The sequence below is a fragment of the Peromyscus maniculatus genome, chromosome 3 (genome assembly GCF_049852395.1).
Source record: "Peromyscus maniculatus bairdii isolate BWxNUB_F1_BW_parent chromosome 3, HU_Pman_BW_mat_3.1, whole genome shotgun sequence".
Lineage (NCBI taxonomy): Eukaryota > Metazoa > Chordata > Mammalia > Rodentia > Cricetidae > Peromyscus > Peromyscus maniculatus.
This window is the reverse complement of record NC_134854.1, coordinates 48518851-48533217: the sequence shown is the minus strand read 5'-3', so window position 1 is coordinate 48533217 and position 14367 is coordinate 48518851. Positions and strand designations below refer to the sequence as shown.

The 14367-nt window shown below is 39.1% G+C and overlaps 1 protein-coding gene across 1 annotated transcript; it reads left to right on the top strand.

Annotated features, from left to right (window-relative positions):
• Nucleotides 1-6692: 6692 nt before the first annotated feature.
• Nucleotides 6693-7646, top strand: LOC102905248 (olfactory receptor-like protein OLF3). The gene has a single exon (XM_006997165.3). It carries the CDS (start codon nt 6693-6695, stop codon nt 7644-7646), a length of 954 nt encoding a protein of 317 aa, XP_006997227.1.
• Nucleotides 7647-14367: the final 6721 nt, after the last annotated feature.

Genomic DNA, 14367 nt, shown 5'->3' with positions numbered 1-14367 from the left:
ACCTTCACCAACTCCACATTTGACAGAGGACTGATCTCCAAAGTATATAAAGAACTCAAGAAACTAGACATCCAAATACTGAACAATTCAATTAAAAATGGGCTGAAGAGTTAAACAGAAAATTATCAAAAGAAGAATCACAAATGGCTGAAAGACATTTAAAGAAATGCTCAACATCCTTAATTATCAGAGAAATGCAAATCAAAATGACTCTGTGATACCACCTTACAGCTGTCAGAATGGCTATGATCAAAAACACTAATAACAGTCAATGTTGGAGAGGATGTGGAGCAAAGGGAACACTCCTCCACTGTTGGTGGGAATGCAAACTTGTACAACCACTGTGGAAATCAGTATGGTGGTTTCTCAGAAAATTGGCAATCAATCTACCTCAAGACCCAGCCATACCACTCTTGGGCATATACCCAAGGAATACTCAATCATACCACAAAGATGCATGCTCAGCTGTGTTCATAGCAACACTATTTGTAATAGTCAACCCAATTCTTTAGAGAACTTGAAAGGACAATTCTCAACCTCATATGGAACAACAAAAAACCTAGGACAGCTAAAACAATCCTGAACAATAAAAGATGTGCTGGAGGTCTCACCATTCCTGATTTTAATTTGTACTACAGAGTTTGGATTTCTAAGAACAATGCAAGGTGTTCAATGATAACCTATTATTTACATTAGCAGAAATAATGGAAAGATTATTTTTTCTGAATTTAGGATGGATAGGACAATGAAAAATCCCTTAATACTGTAAGTAGTTATGACGTTTCCTAAATAGAAACTAATTTCCCAATATGTGTAGGGGTAAAAGGAGAGTGGGGAGAGATAGGGTGGTACATAAGTTACTTAAGCATCTAGCAAACAGAGATAAGTCAAAATTAAATGCACAGTGCATTTATTGGTTTGGTTAATAAAATATGATACTAACTAATGGGAAGGGAAATGATAATCAAGTGCCAAGCCCTGGGTTCTTTCATCTTTGCAAAGGTAAATTGAGTATTGTGGAGTGTTGCCACCAAGGAACACTAAATGCTATTTAAAATATGGTTAGAAAGCAATATGAACAGAAGCATCAGAGCACATCCCCAGACCCACATGTGATTATTATGTGGTGCCAGTTGAGTGAGAGCTTCTGCTGTTTGAGTGGGTGTCTATAGGCCATGCCTCGTATCTCTGATCTGATGATCAACTGATCACATTGTCTTTAAATTATCTGTCTTGGTGTTTCTGTTATTGTGAAGAGACACCATGACCTCAGCAGCTCTTAACAGAAAAAAACATTTAATTGAGCTGGCTTACAGTTTAGAAGTTTAGTACATTGTCAACATGATAGCCCACAGGCGGACATGGTGCTGTAGAAGGAGCCAAGAAGTTTACATCTGATCAGCAGGCAGCAGGAAGAGAGAGTAACATTGGGCCTGGCTTGGGCTTCTGAAACCTCAAAGTTTGCCCCCAGTGACACACTTCTTCCAACAAGGGCACACTTCCTAATAGTACCACTCCCTATGAGTCTATGGAGGCCATTTTCATTCAAGCCACCACAGAACCATTTATACTGGAGTCCTGATATGAGAAAGGTGTGCTAGGTAAAAGGTGATGGGGATCTTATTTTCAGAAATTTATTCTTATTTGGAAGTACACTCTTTCCTTCCAGGCATTCTGAAGCAGAGGTGTAAGGAGCTGCGTGTAAATAGGAGTCCCCATTGAGTGATCAGCTGTGCAAATTTAAATAAATTTCAACAGACTAAGTGATGCCTGAATTCACAATTTTAAAGCACCTCATGTTATTAGCAAATATAACCAAATCACTGTCTGAAATTTAACATTAGAAATATATTTATTGAGCTTCAAATTTTGACTTTCTCAATGTTCTGTTTTTAGAAGAGGAGAGGAAAGGGTGCTCACATAGGAAGAGCCATGTCTTCTAGAAGGAGCCCTGGTGCAGACAGATGGAGAGTATTGCATGAAATTATGAGGGTTAGAGATGAACTGTTAGAAGACAAATCCAGAACAAGGGAGGCATGAGAATCTGAAGTCAAACTTCACCTGTGTCATCAGATAAATGCCAGTCTGGTTTTCACACAAATTCACATGGCTGGGTGAATGAACTTACTTTTCATTCTTTTTTCAGATCACAGATACTTCCAACTTAAGAAGTTATAAAAGGGCAGACAATGGAAAAAAGGAAGAAAAACTGTAAAATAATGAGTGACTATATAAAGTTGAATTAGTGAAAGGACAATATTTGACTTGTTATATGTAATTCAGAACTAGATTTAAAATCTTATGAGGAAAATAGCAGAGTTTCCATGTAATCAGTAAATATATTTATTTCACTGATTTATTGACTAATGTATGATTTCTAAATTGTATATATTATGCCGTGAAGAAGTTTATCTAAAGGATCTTGAACAGTTTTTTTTTGTCTTTGTTTCTTTGTCATAGAGCACACATTTAATTCTTGATAAATTGCTGCAGTGAGTAATTACTAGATAATTCTCAAAGGCACATGAAAGCAATTTTCACTAGGGCCAAACAAAGGTAATTATTTTGCATTCATTTACCTGACAAATAAAATGTGCGTTTTCTACAGACTCATGGCTGTGGGGCCACACACTAGATAGAGTATGGCCCACCTACCAGCAGCCACACTCTTAAAGAAAACTGATTCTCCCTCCTCTAGTGACCATGAACTGTCAATTTGCAATGCTGATTGGTGTGATCTTTTGCAGGAGTGATGGAACTCTGGCTACTGTAAATTTGTGAGTTCAGTGGTTGTGTTTTGTCCAGAAGACAGTATTTTCTCCCAGTTCTCACATCCCCCTGGCTCTTACAATCTCTCTTCCCCAACATCTGTGATGTTCCCTGAGCCTTGGGAAGAGCGGTTGTGATATAGAATTCAGAGGAGATCATTTTTCATAGAATGTTTCAAGAGTCGCTCCCCTATGTTTTTTCTCCTGCATTATTTATCTTTTTCACACCAGGGATTAAATCCAGGGTCCTACACATGGTAAGTACCCCTAAGCTATGCCCTCAGTTGCAAAGCTTTTCTTGCTGTATTATTTACTACATTATATTCATTATGACCAGAGTAGTTATACCTCCTACTACAATTTTTAAAACACAGTAAAAGAAATTTCTTCCTACATGATATTCATGTCTCAGGCAGTAAACCATTGGTGTAGGTCTTCTCTTGTTTCAACATGATGTTCTGATTGGTGAGCTTGCATTGTTTAATTTTGAGCACACCAATACATCTTATAGGATGTTTAACAGGTGTTACTTGAGATGTGATGAATATGTGGATACTGCAATTCAAATAATGCAAAATAGGATTTTGTTATTTATCACAGGTGCTTGGAGGATGCCTGTCAAGCAGGAAAAATGCCTTCAGTTGAACAGATACTAAACAAAGAACATAAAGTGAAACTGTAGAGGAGGCAGAGCTCAGTAAAACTGGCATGGTCACCATGTTCACTGCTCATCACCAGTGTGTTCTTAATGTCAGCTAGAGTCTTATCCTTGAATCACCAGCTTTTTGTTTTTTTCTTGGTTATACATGTAAATATAACAAATATTTTATACTTTGTTTTTTTAAATGTCCATGAAAAAATCACTATTTTAGGGCAGTCTATAGAACCGGTGTATTGTCTATAGCTGCAAAGACTAAGAGTTGGCATCCCAACTGAAATGGTTTATCATGAAATCGGCATTTGGACCCTCATCTATTCATAGGGAAATAAGGAAAAAACTCAACTGTATTTTGATGTAAGCTAAGCACAAAGTAATGTGGAGGTGCTATTAACTCTAGCTGTCTTAAAACATATGGCCAACATGTTTCTTTCATTTGTGTTTTCAAATGCAGGAAATATTTTTGGATATATATCCAAATGAGTGAGGAAAAAAGAATATTTGCATATTGATTAATTTTAAATCACAGTAAAAAATCCCCTAGAAATGAATTGCAATTATGGTAGATTAAGCATAATCATCCAAAATATCAGGAAGGTATCCAAGTGCTAGAAACTTATTTTAATAAAAATCCTTTGTGTACAATGTGTATCATCATAAAATTACTAAAATTAGTAAAATAAATAATAGCATAGGAACAGATAATGAGTTATGTGGAAGTCTGTCAATGATCAACTTAATTCCAAAAACACTTAAACATTATAGATCTGTTTGCACATGAAAACTATGTCAGTAAATTTGTCTTTGAATGATTGATTTGGAGTATAAGACATGGTATTTTTGACTGGGTAAAGATTACACGAGAGATATAATCAAGAAATCATGTACTCCATAAGACAGTCATGATAACACATGAGGGATGGAAGAGATATGTAATGTGTAACAAAGGAGGGAAGTTTTTATTATTGTCAGAAATAAAAGACAGTTGGGAAGGAATCCAGTGTGCAGGGAGATGAATATAGTCATTGACGAGAGATTCAGGAAATATTCATTTAAGTTGTTTGCTCTACTTTAGGCAAAAGTATGGGAGATTATTGCAGAGTTAGTTGAACTTGAGCTACACAGACTAGATAATAATGATAGTAAAATCAACAAGTCTCCCAAGAAATAACTAAAGAGAGAAGAGTACAAGCTCTGAGCTGACAATCTTGGGAAATGCTTACTGCAACCCAGCAAGAGAATTAAAGAAACTACTCCAAACCTAGAGAGGAAAATTAGAATGAAAACTGAACACAAGAGGAACACTGGATACAGCTGAATTATCATTGCTTAAGAATAAAGGAATACTAAACAAACATAGAACAAAAGTCTATGGATTTAATGATTGCAAGTCATCGTGAGTTTTGAATTTTTATAAGTTAGTGAGTAGAATGTTTCACGGCTTGTAAGTCAGATAATAGGGAGTGAATCTGAAAAGTGGATACCTGTCCTGAACTACAGCTAATTCTAGAATACATACTAGAATAAAAAACATCTTTTTTTTCTGAATATAGATTTGCATATGCATATTTTCCATAATGATGGAGAAGTTTGAAGGAGACAATGCCTACTCCAGAGCAAAGAAACCTCAAGTTGATAAAGAGAATGGAGAGAAAAGATCCTGAAGGAGATGAAGAGCAAAAAATCAAGATGAGTTATCATAACTAATAACTGGCACCTGCCTGTCTAGGAACTCTGTACATGCTCATCTCCTTATCTTAATTTCACCAGTGACCGTTTCAGCCACCCAGATTATGTATGTATAGACTCCAAGGGCCTAAATATCTTGCTCCAGAGAGAAGTTGCAAGGGTGCAAAGGATATGAGACTCATTAATAATGAGACATGGCAGTAGTGGAACTGGAAGTAGACAAAAGGAGCGTATGGGTGAAATGCTTGCCGGTCTCCAGGCAGCAGGCCAGTGCAGCAGGCACCATTTACTAGCCAATGTTCCATTTTGGTTCTGTGTCTTTTCCTCCATTTTCTCAGCAGTTTGAAATACGGAGGGTAGTATTTACCCTGAAATCCCAGCTTCTGGCAGAGGCAGTACTGAGTGTATCTGTAAGATTAACAGAGAAAATGGCCCCACCCAACCCAGATTTACTACATCATCAACACTCACCTGTTGATGTATTTTTTCTTAATGAACTGATTTTTGGGATTTTTAGAAATCAAATTCTAAACTGAATGTTTTTTAAAACTGCAGTTAGATGTTTTCTCAGGCTGCTTGTGATTTTACAAAAGCATCATTGTAGGTGCAGGTAGAAGGACCAGGACTGAGCAGCTGAGAAGAAGGTGTTGAAAGCAGGTCAGGTTGTGAGGAGGACATTCGAGAGGAGTTGAAAAGCATGTGGTTGTCTGGACCATGTATGATAGATGGTTGCTCTCTTTGTCCTTCGTATTGTAAGAGAGTTGAAGCAGTGGCAACTTTGCTCTCACAGCTCAGAGATTTTCCTTTGATCAACGTTCTTTTTTCCTGTCCTCAGGCTCTCCACCTCTACGCTGATAAAGGGAAAGTCAGTGAATAGGCAGACACACAGCAATATTGAGCCAATTGAAAAAGTGAAAGCTAACAAGTTTCTGGTCAGCATTCACATTATTACATAGTGGGTCTACTGAAAAGGTGCTTGCACAGTGAAAGTAACATGGGAATCTCTATCCAACTACACACTCACAAAAATCCACACTTTATTTTGGTATGGGAGGTGAAGATTTGAATGTTTGCCTTTCTTTATTTACATCATCTAAGCATCTACATTCTTGTTTTCTTGCACTCCAGATCTAAAATATAGAGTATTTGTTTTTAGAAAAAATATTTTGTTTATGTGTGTGAGTTTTGGAGATACAAATATGTAGGAACACCATAAGACTGTCATGTCAGGTGTCTGCAGATGTTAGAAGGCATTGGAGACCCTAGATCAGGAATTACAGGTGGTTGTGAGCTACCATGTAGGTGCTGAAAGCCAAACCCTGGTCCTCTGCAAGAGTAACAAATGCTGACCCATCTCTTGAGCCCCACCAAGGGTAAATTCTGAAGAACAACAAATTGAAAGGGTGAAAAGAAAAAATCATATTCCCTTCCCTAAGTTAACTATTATTTGAAAAGATCAATTTTTTTCAAAAAAGAACATTGATGACATGTTGGTATATTATGTAAGTTAATCAATAGTATAATTTTTTTGTGTTGATGAACATCTGTTTGGCTTTCACTGCAGATTGACATTTTTGATGGGAAGAGACAATCAGACATGGGTGCATGAATTCATCCTCCTTGGCCTGTCCAGAGACTGGGGCACTCAAGTCTCCCTCTTTGTCCTGTTCTTGCTGATGTACCTGGTGACAGTGCTGGGGAACTTCCTCATCATTCTTCTAATCAGACTGGACAGCCGACTCCACACTCCCATGTATTTCTTTCTCACCAACCTGTCGCTTGTGGATGTGTCTTATGCCACAAGCATAGTCCCCCAGCTGCTGGCTCATTTTCTTGCTGCACACAAAGCAATTCCATTTCTGAGCTGTGCAGCCCAGTTATTTTTCTCTCTGGGCTTAGGAGGGATTGAGTTTGTTCTACTGGCAATGATGGCCTATGACCGCTATGTGGCAGTGTGCAATCCACTGAGATACTCTGCCATCATGCATACAGGACTATGCAGTAGGATGGCTATTGTATCTTGGGTCAGTGGCTCCATCAATTCAGCCATGCAGACTGCTATCACCTTCCAACTGCCCATGTGCACCAATGTGTACATCGATCACATATCCTGTGAGCTTCTTGCTGTGGTGAGGCTGGCCTGTGTGGATACCTCTAGCAATGAAGTTGCTATTATGGCATCTAGCATCATCCTTCTGATGACCCCATTCTGCCTGGTCCTCTTGTCCTACATCCAGATCATCTCCACTATCCTAAAGATCCAGTCGAAAGAGGGAAGAAGGAAAGCCTTCCACACTTGTGCCTCCCACCTCACTGTGGTTGCCCTCTGCTATGGCATGGCCATTTTCACCTACATCCAGCCCCACTCCAGCCCCTCTGTCCTTCAGGAGAAGTTGATTTCTCTGTTCTATGCAATTTTGACACCCATGCTGAACCCCATGATTTACAGTCTAAGGAATAAGGAAGTGAAGGGGGCTTGGCAGAAACTACTGGGACAATTCTCTGGGTTCACATCAAAACTGAAAACCTGAGGAATCATAAGCATCACTGGCAAAAAGGCCTTTGCTTCTGTGTTCTGCTCCCAGTTACGATATGACAGTCATTGCCGTGGAGACAAAGGTGGATCTGATGCATCATGACTGGTGATATGCGGGAGGCTGAGTGACGGTGCTGGGGCGTGGGATGTGGGTGTTTTTTATGTCACAGCAGAGTGTACAGTGGAGCTAAGCACTGTTGTCACTGAGATTACATCATTACTCAGTCTCAATGTTTATCATATAACAATTAAAAAAGAAAAAATTAACCTTTCCAATCTGTTTGAAGTTGTGAATTTTTTCTTGAAATCTACCTTGCTCATAAGGTATCCTGTACATGTGTGTATGTCAGCGCCTTTCTGAAAATATCATGGTGTTTTCAGGGAGCCAGAAACACATCTCCATGTCTGTAGACTCAAGTGATGCATGTTCTATATAATCAGAGGTAGCTGAATGAGTCAACATTTGGAAGAAAGTGTTGTTAAACCTTTTAAGATGTTTCTGTGTACAACCATCTACATGCAGCACCAATGACTTTCTGTTAATGCACTGCAGAAAGATAAAATGAGGCTCTTACTTCACCCTTAAAGGGAATTAACCAAAGGTTTTCATATACAAGGCTATAATTGACCAAGAAAACTAAGATATTAGTAGACCACATTCAAAAGAGACTTTATTGCATATATAAAGGTGTCAATACAAAATATTGAATTGGACTAATCTCTAAGAAATTGACAAGTCCTTTCTCTAAATTGTAGAAGCACAAATAACATAAATTATGACAAAATGTATAAGATATCAATGACAATATCTGAAAAAAGAAATCTGCCTTTGCAATATTCAAAGAAAGAGTATTTACATAAGACCTGCATTTCACCATTACAAAGGAAGATACAGGAAGATGCTGTGTCCTCCCAGATGTGGCTGTTCCCTTTAACACATGTTTGTAACTTTTCTTGACCATTCCATCATATCTTTACCCATAAACAGCCTCCCTCCATTTTCATTGAGGGCTTTATGTGAAGGTGTTGTCAACTTGTATTTCTTAGGAAGCAGAAATGCTGAGGACATTGGTTACATAGTGACAGATTAGCACAGTCACATTTGAGCTGTTATATTTATATAATTTTCTTTTTGTTTTAAATGGTTTTTAAGACTAGATTTTCTCAATGGATTAAACCTTGGCTAAGGTAACTTTCTTGAGATGACAGCAATTAGGTGTGTGTGTAAAAGGCATTCTTAGTATAAGGTGAGAAAGTGTTGTTGTTTCAGTGAAAAGATGAGACAGTGTTTTGTTTTTGGTTTTGTTTTTTGAGACAGGGTTTCTCTGTGTAGCTTTGGAGCCTATCCTGAAACTCTCTCTGTAGACCAGGCTGGCCTCGAACTCACAGGGATCCACCCACCTCTGCCTCTGGAGTGCTGGGATTAAAGGTATGTTCCACCACTGCCTGGATTAAGACAGTGTTTTAATAAAGTCATTAAATACAACTTTTTTAAAAAGTTGGACACTTTAAAATAAAAGTTTATCTAATGATTACTAACCATAAACTGTCACTTGGGTTTGTCTTTTAAAAAACACAATGTACATAAAAATTATTGTTCAAACAAAAATCTCAATAAGACACAGGTAGGGCAATAGCTTTCTAATTCTCTGAAAATTCTTTAAATTGTATTCTTCCTCCAAGCTCCCTTTTCTTAGCACCAGAATTATTTGTTCACTAGCACTATACTGTTTCTCTCAGCTGGATTTCCTGTACAGCCTGTTTTTTTTTAATGGCACTCTGAGGGCGTACATTTTAAAAATGCTCTTCAGACTCTACATCACCTGTTATACTTAGAAGCTTTATTGAACTCTGGAAATAATACTGTGAGCCATGAGGCTTGCAGCCTGGAAACCTGCCCAGGGGCTTCAAGGCAATGAAAACCAGGACTGACCCACAGGAAAGCTGAGATCAGGTTGGGGTCTGCTACCACCTAAAACCTGGAACCTCAGCATGTTTTATTAGGTAAAACACAGGGGTGGGGTGTGCTGCTCTCCAGAGGAGGTCTCTGTAGGTTAGCAGTCTCAATCTATGAACATAGGGCAGGGGGATGCTGTCGTTGCCAGTTTATATACACACTGATCAAGTTGTCCATAAACACTCATACTCTTAACACAAGAGCTTTGCCATTTCTCTTGAGCCTGGCTCATGTGGGGAAATGGTTTTGATGGTTTACATGGGTCTAAGGCCGTTATCTCATTGACATGACTATACTCTTAGTAATAATACACATTCACTAAGAATTTCACCCATTTGGGATGTCCTCTGCTCCCTACAAAGTAGAAACTCTTGGATGGTAACATTCCTCTGTCAAGAGACTCACGGTGTTTTATTTCCTTCTTCTAAACACTACTACAGTTATTACATTGCTTAGCCTGTGGGATTTTTTTTTTTAGCTAATTTAGTTTTGGAGAATTTAATATTTACATGGACAGCCATTGGGGTCCACCTCTGAAATAAGCTAAGTCTCCTTCTTCTAGCATTCCCCAGTTGCCAATATCTCCTGAACTAGGGGTGCGATTTTGTGTGGCCCCTTTCATATATGCTAGAACTTTGGGCTGCTTGGTCTTGTTCATGGAGTCACAGTGCCTGTGAATTCCTACGTACAACATCTCTGTTGTGACCAGAGTTAATGTTTCCTAGACTTCATCCACTATCGCTGGCTCTTGCAATCATTCTTGCTCTTCTTCTGAGAAGACTCCTGAGCTCTGGGGTGGGGCTTAATATAAACGGCCCATTTAGGACTGAGCACTCACTCTGCCATCTTTTATTCTCTGCACTTTTTCTAAAATTTTATTTTATAAATTATTTTATAATTTAATTTAATTTTACATATCAGCCACGGATTCCCTTGTTCTCCCCCCTCCTGCCCCTGCTCCCCACCTTCCCTCCAGCCCACCCCCCATTCCCACCTCCTCCAGGGCAAGGACTCCCCTGGGGATTGAGTTCAACCTGGTAGATTCAGTCCAGGCAGGTCCAGTCCTCTCCTCCCAGATTGAGCCAAGCGTCCCTGCATAAGCCCCAGGTTTCAAACAGCCAAATCATGCAATGAGCACAGAACCTGGTACCACTGCCTGGATGCCTCCCAAACAGATGAAGCTAATCAACTATCTCACTTATTCAGAAGGCCTGATCCAGTTGAGGGCTCCTCAGCTATTGGTTCATAGTTCATGTGTTCCTATTCGTTTGGCTATTTGTCCCTGTGCTTTATCCAACCTTGGTCTCAACAATTCTCACTCATACAAACCCTCCTCTTTCTCGCCAATTGGACTCCTGGAGCTCCACATAAGGCCTGGCCGTGGATCTCTGCATCTGGTTCCCTCAGTCATTGGATGGTGTTTCTAGCATGACAATTAGGGTGTTTGGCCATCCTATCACCAGAGTAGGTCAGTTCGGGCTGTCTCTTGACCATTGCTAGTAGTCTATTGTGGGGGTATCTTTGTGGATTTCTGTGTGCCTCAGCATTGTTTGTAATAATCCGAACCTGGAAATAACCTAGACGCCCTTCAACTGAAGAATGGATAAATAAAATGTACATATATACAATGGAGTACTACTCAGCAGAGAAAAACAATGACATTATGAGGTTTGCAGGCAAATGGATGGCTCTAGAAAAAATCATACTGAGTGAGGTAACCCAGACTCAGAAAGACAAACATGGTATATACTCACTCATAGGAGGATACTAGATGTAAAACAAAGATGACTAGACTGCTACTCACAACTCCAGGGAAGCTACCGAGAAAACAGGACCCCAAGAATGACACAGGGATCACCCAATGACAGAGAAATGGATGAGATCTACATGAACAACCTGGACGTGAGTGGGGGTAATGAAGGACAAGGGTCGAGGGAAAGAGAGCTTAAGGGAGTGGGAGATCCCAGCTGGATCAAGAACAGAGAGGAAGAACAAGGAATAAAAGACCATGGTAAATGAAGACCACATGAGAATAGGAAGAAGCAGAGTGCTATTCTCTGCACTTTCACAAGTTGTGAGTTTCTGTGTTGATAGTCATCTATTGCAGAAAGATGTTTCTTTGATGAAGATGAAGTGCTGAACCAATTTATGGTCGTAAAGATAAATATTTAGTGTATAGTTTAATACTATATCCATTCTACTGAGTAAGTGTAGTAAGTTTTCCCCTAGGACCTATGATCTAACCAGACATGAGTTATTGGCCCAGGTAACAGTGTCAGACATGAGTTATATGGTGTGAAATGGGCTGTAAATCTAATTGGAAAGTGATTGGTTATTCCCAGAACATTTGTATCACTATCACACTACAATCAATTAACCCATGGATTTCTAATACAAACTAGTAGCTGCTAACATATTGGGCTGAACAATGCTTTGTTGTTGTAGCTAACCTGTGCATTGCAGAATATTCAACAACATTTCTGACTTCTCTTCCCTAGACAGCAGTAGAATCTCCTTCCCACCAGACACTGTGAAAATGATAGAGAAGGGGAACTTCCGACAATGCTTCAATAATTTGTTAGGATGCAAAAGGGTGAGAAACCATGACCTGTTTTTCTCTGTCCTTTAAAAATATAGCAACTACCTCCTCAGCATTGTTTCACCTTCCTGTTGTGCCGGTGATACAGGGAATGGTGAAACAAACTTTTGCTTTTCTCATTTCTCCATAGTTTGATACAATATATCAAATGAAGTCTGTTTTTAATGTCCTTATGAGCTCATTAGTGTAAACTGAATTAATCCATCTTAAGATATTTCAATTATTATCCTCATAGATTTTCAAAGTATCTCATATTTTGTAAATATCTTCTATTTTAGCTCCTTATTGCTGCTCTAAGTTTCTTACATACTGCTGTAAGAATGTACCACAACACTTGGGATTTAAAACAGTATAAAATAATGACCTCACAGTTTTGGAGATGAGAGCCCACAATAGATTCCACTAGGGTAAACTCCAGATGCGCAGAGGCCTGCATTTCTTGTCGGAGGCTCTGGGGAAGTGTGTGTTTTCTTGCTTTCCCTTGCACACTGAGTACCACTTACTGCACAAAGGATGCTTCTCTGATGAAGCAGCTCTTGGGTCAGCACTATGGCAAATCTTCATGAGGCTGAGGCCCTAATCTGTCATCATCCTTTTTTTTTAGATGATTAGAAGAACCTTGGTGTCTATAACGGTACCATTCAGATTATCCTGGGAAATCTCCCCAGTTTAAAATCCTTCATTTAAATGCATCTCCTAGTTCCTTCTACCAAGTAAAGTTGTATGCTCACAGGTTCGGGAGAACCCATTCCCACAGTAAAACAGGAAGTGCCACCTACAGGACCACTATAATGTATGATGGTAGAAAGGATCAAGAATGGTATTGAAGATTACTAGACTCACATACAAACACAAAGGGAAATGAAAACAAAATGTCATCACTAACTTATGAAAGCCATGTGATCGGTTAAGCAATGAGCATCCTAAAACTTTGGATTCTTTCAGTGTGGATTTTGTCTTGACATTCACAGAGAATACACAGGAGTTTGATTTCCTCTAATCCTTTATATGATTATTTCTGTAACCATTATCCAATATCCCAACACCTTGTTAGAAAGGGCCTTTGAATCAGTATTTCCTGCCTATAGGCCTGCATCCCAGGTAAAGTTATAATGAAACACTCTCCATACAAGCTCTCATCATTCGGGGTTGCCCCCTCTCAATTATGGAGTCATAGATACTTGCCAGAAGGCAGTATTGTGGTATGCAGGCACAGTCCCCAGGGACAGGAGCAGGCATGGTGGATGGAGTGGGAGCCAACTGTGTATGCTTCTTGCTTGAGTTTTCAGGGTCCACTTTTTAGTAATTCTTCAATGCAGTTTTGCATGACAATTCCAAGTCTGGGGTTACCTGGTAACCACAGTTCACTGGGGCCATGCACAAAACTGCCACTTAGACCTAATAACATGACAAGGGCTGTTTGTGAAGAGCATCGCAACCTTCCCCCCAAACCATGATTGTTCTCCAAAACGCTACCAATTAACACTTCCATTGTTCTGGATCCTAACTGGACACCAAATTTTCAGTTACAAATAAATATGTGATCTTATGAGCCAAAACACAGAAATGTGTGTGTCATAGACACAGCATCTGGAAAGCCTAGCTGATGGGAGCTTCTGTCTTCACCACACTGTTATGCATGTGATCATGGTGAACACCAAATTGAACAAATCTGAAAACCACTGAGTTGTCAAACACAGATGCAGAGAAAAGGGAGATTATAGCCATGTCTTCACAATTAAAATGCAAGTGATGAAGACCTAGACCACAAGGCCACTGATTAGAAAACCATTCCCTTCTGTGATAAAATATTGTGGCTACTGGCATGACTGTCCCTTTGCATGGGCACTCGAATTACTGTTTTATAATGAATTTCTGTACCATGTTTTAGTTTTCACTTGTATTTTAACTTCCTTTTTGTGCTATTATTTCTTCAATCAGGAGCAAAAATGAAATGGAATCAGAGTCTCCAATTTATTCTGACATTTATTTGCTGAGTTAAAAAACCATGTGCTATGGCTGGATGTTTTACATGAATGAAATTAGTGTCTTTCTTTTGACCAGCCTATCATTAATTCAGGGAGAGAAGAATGAATGAAATTTATGGTTTTTAAGATGGAATGAATTCTTTGAGCCTTGGTTAACCATATAACTCTTTTT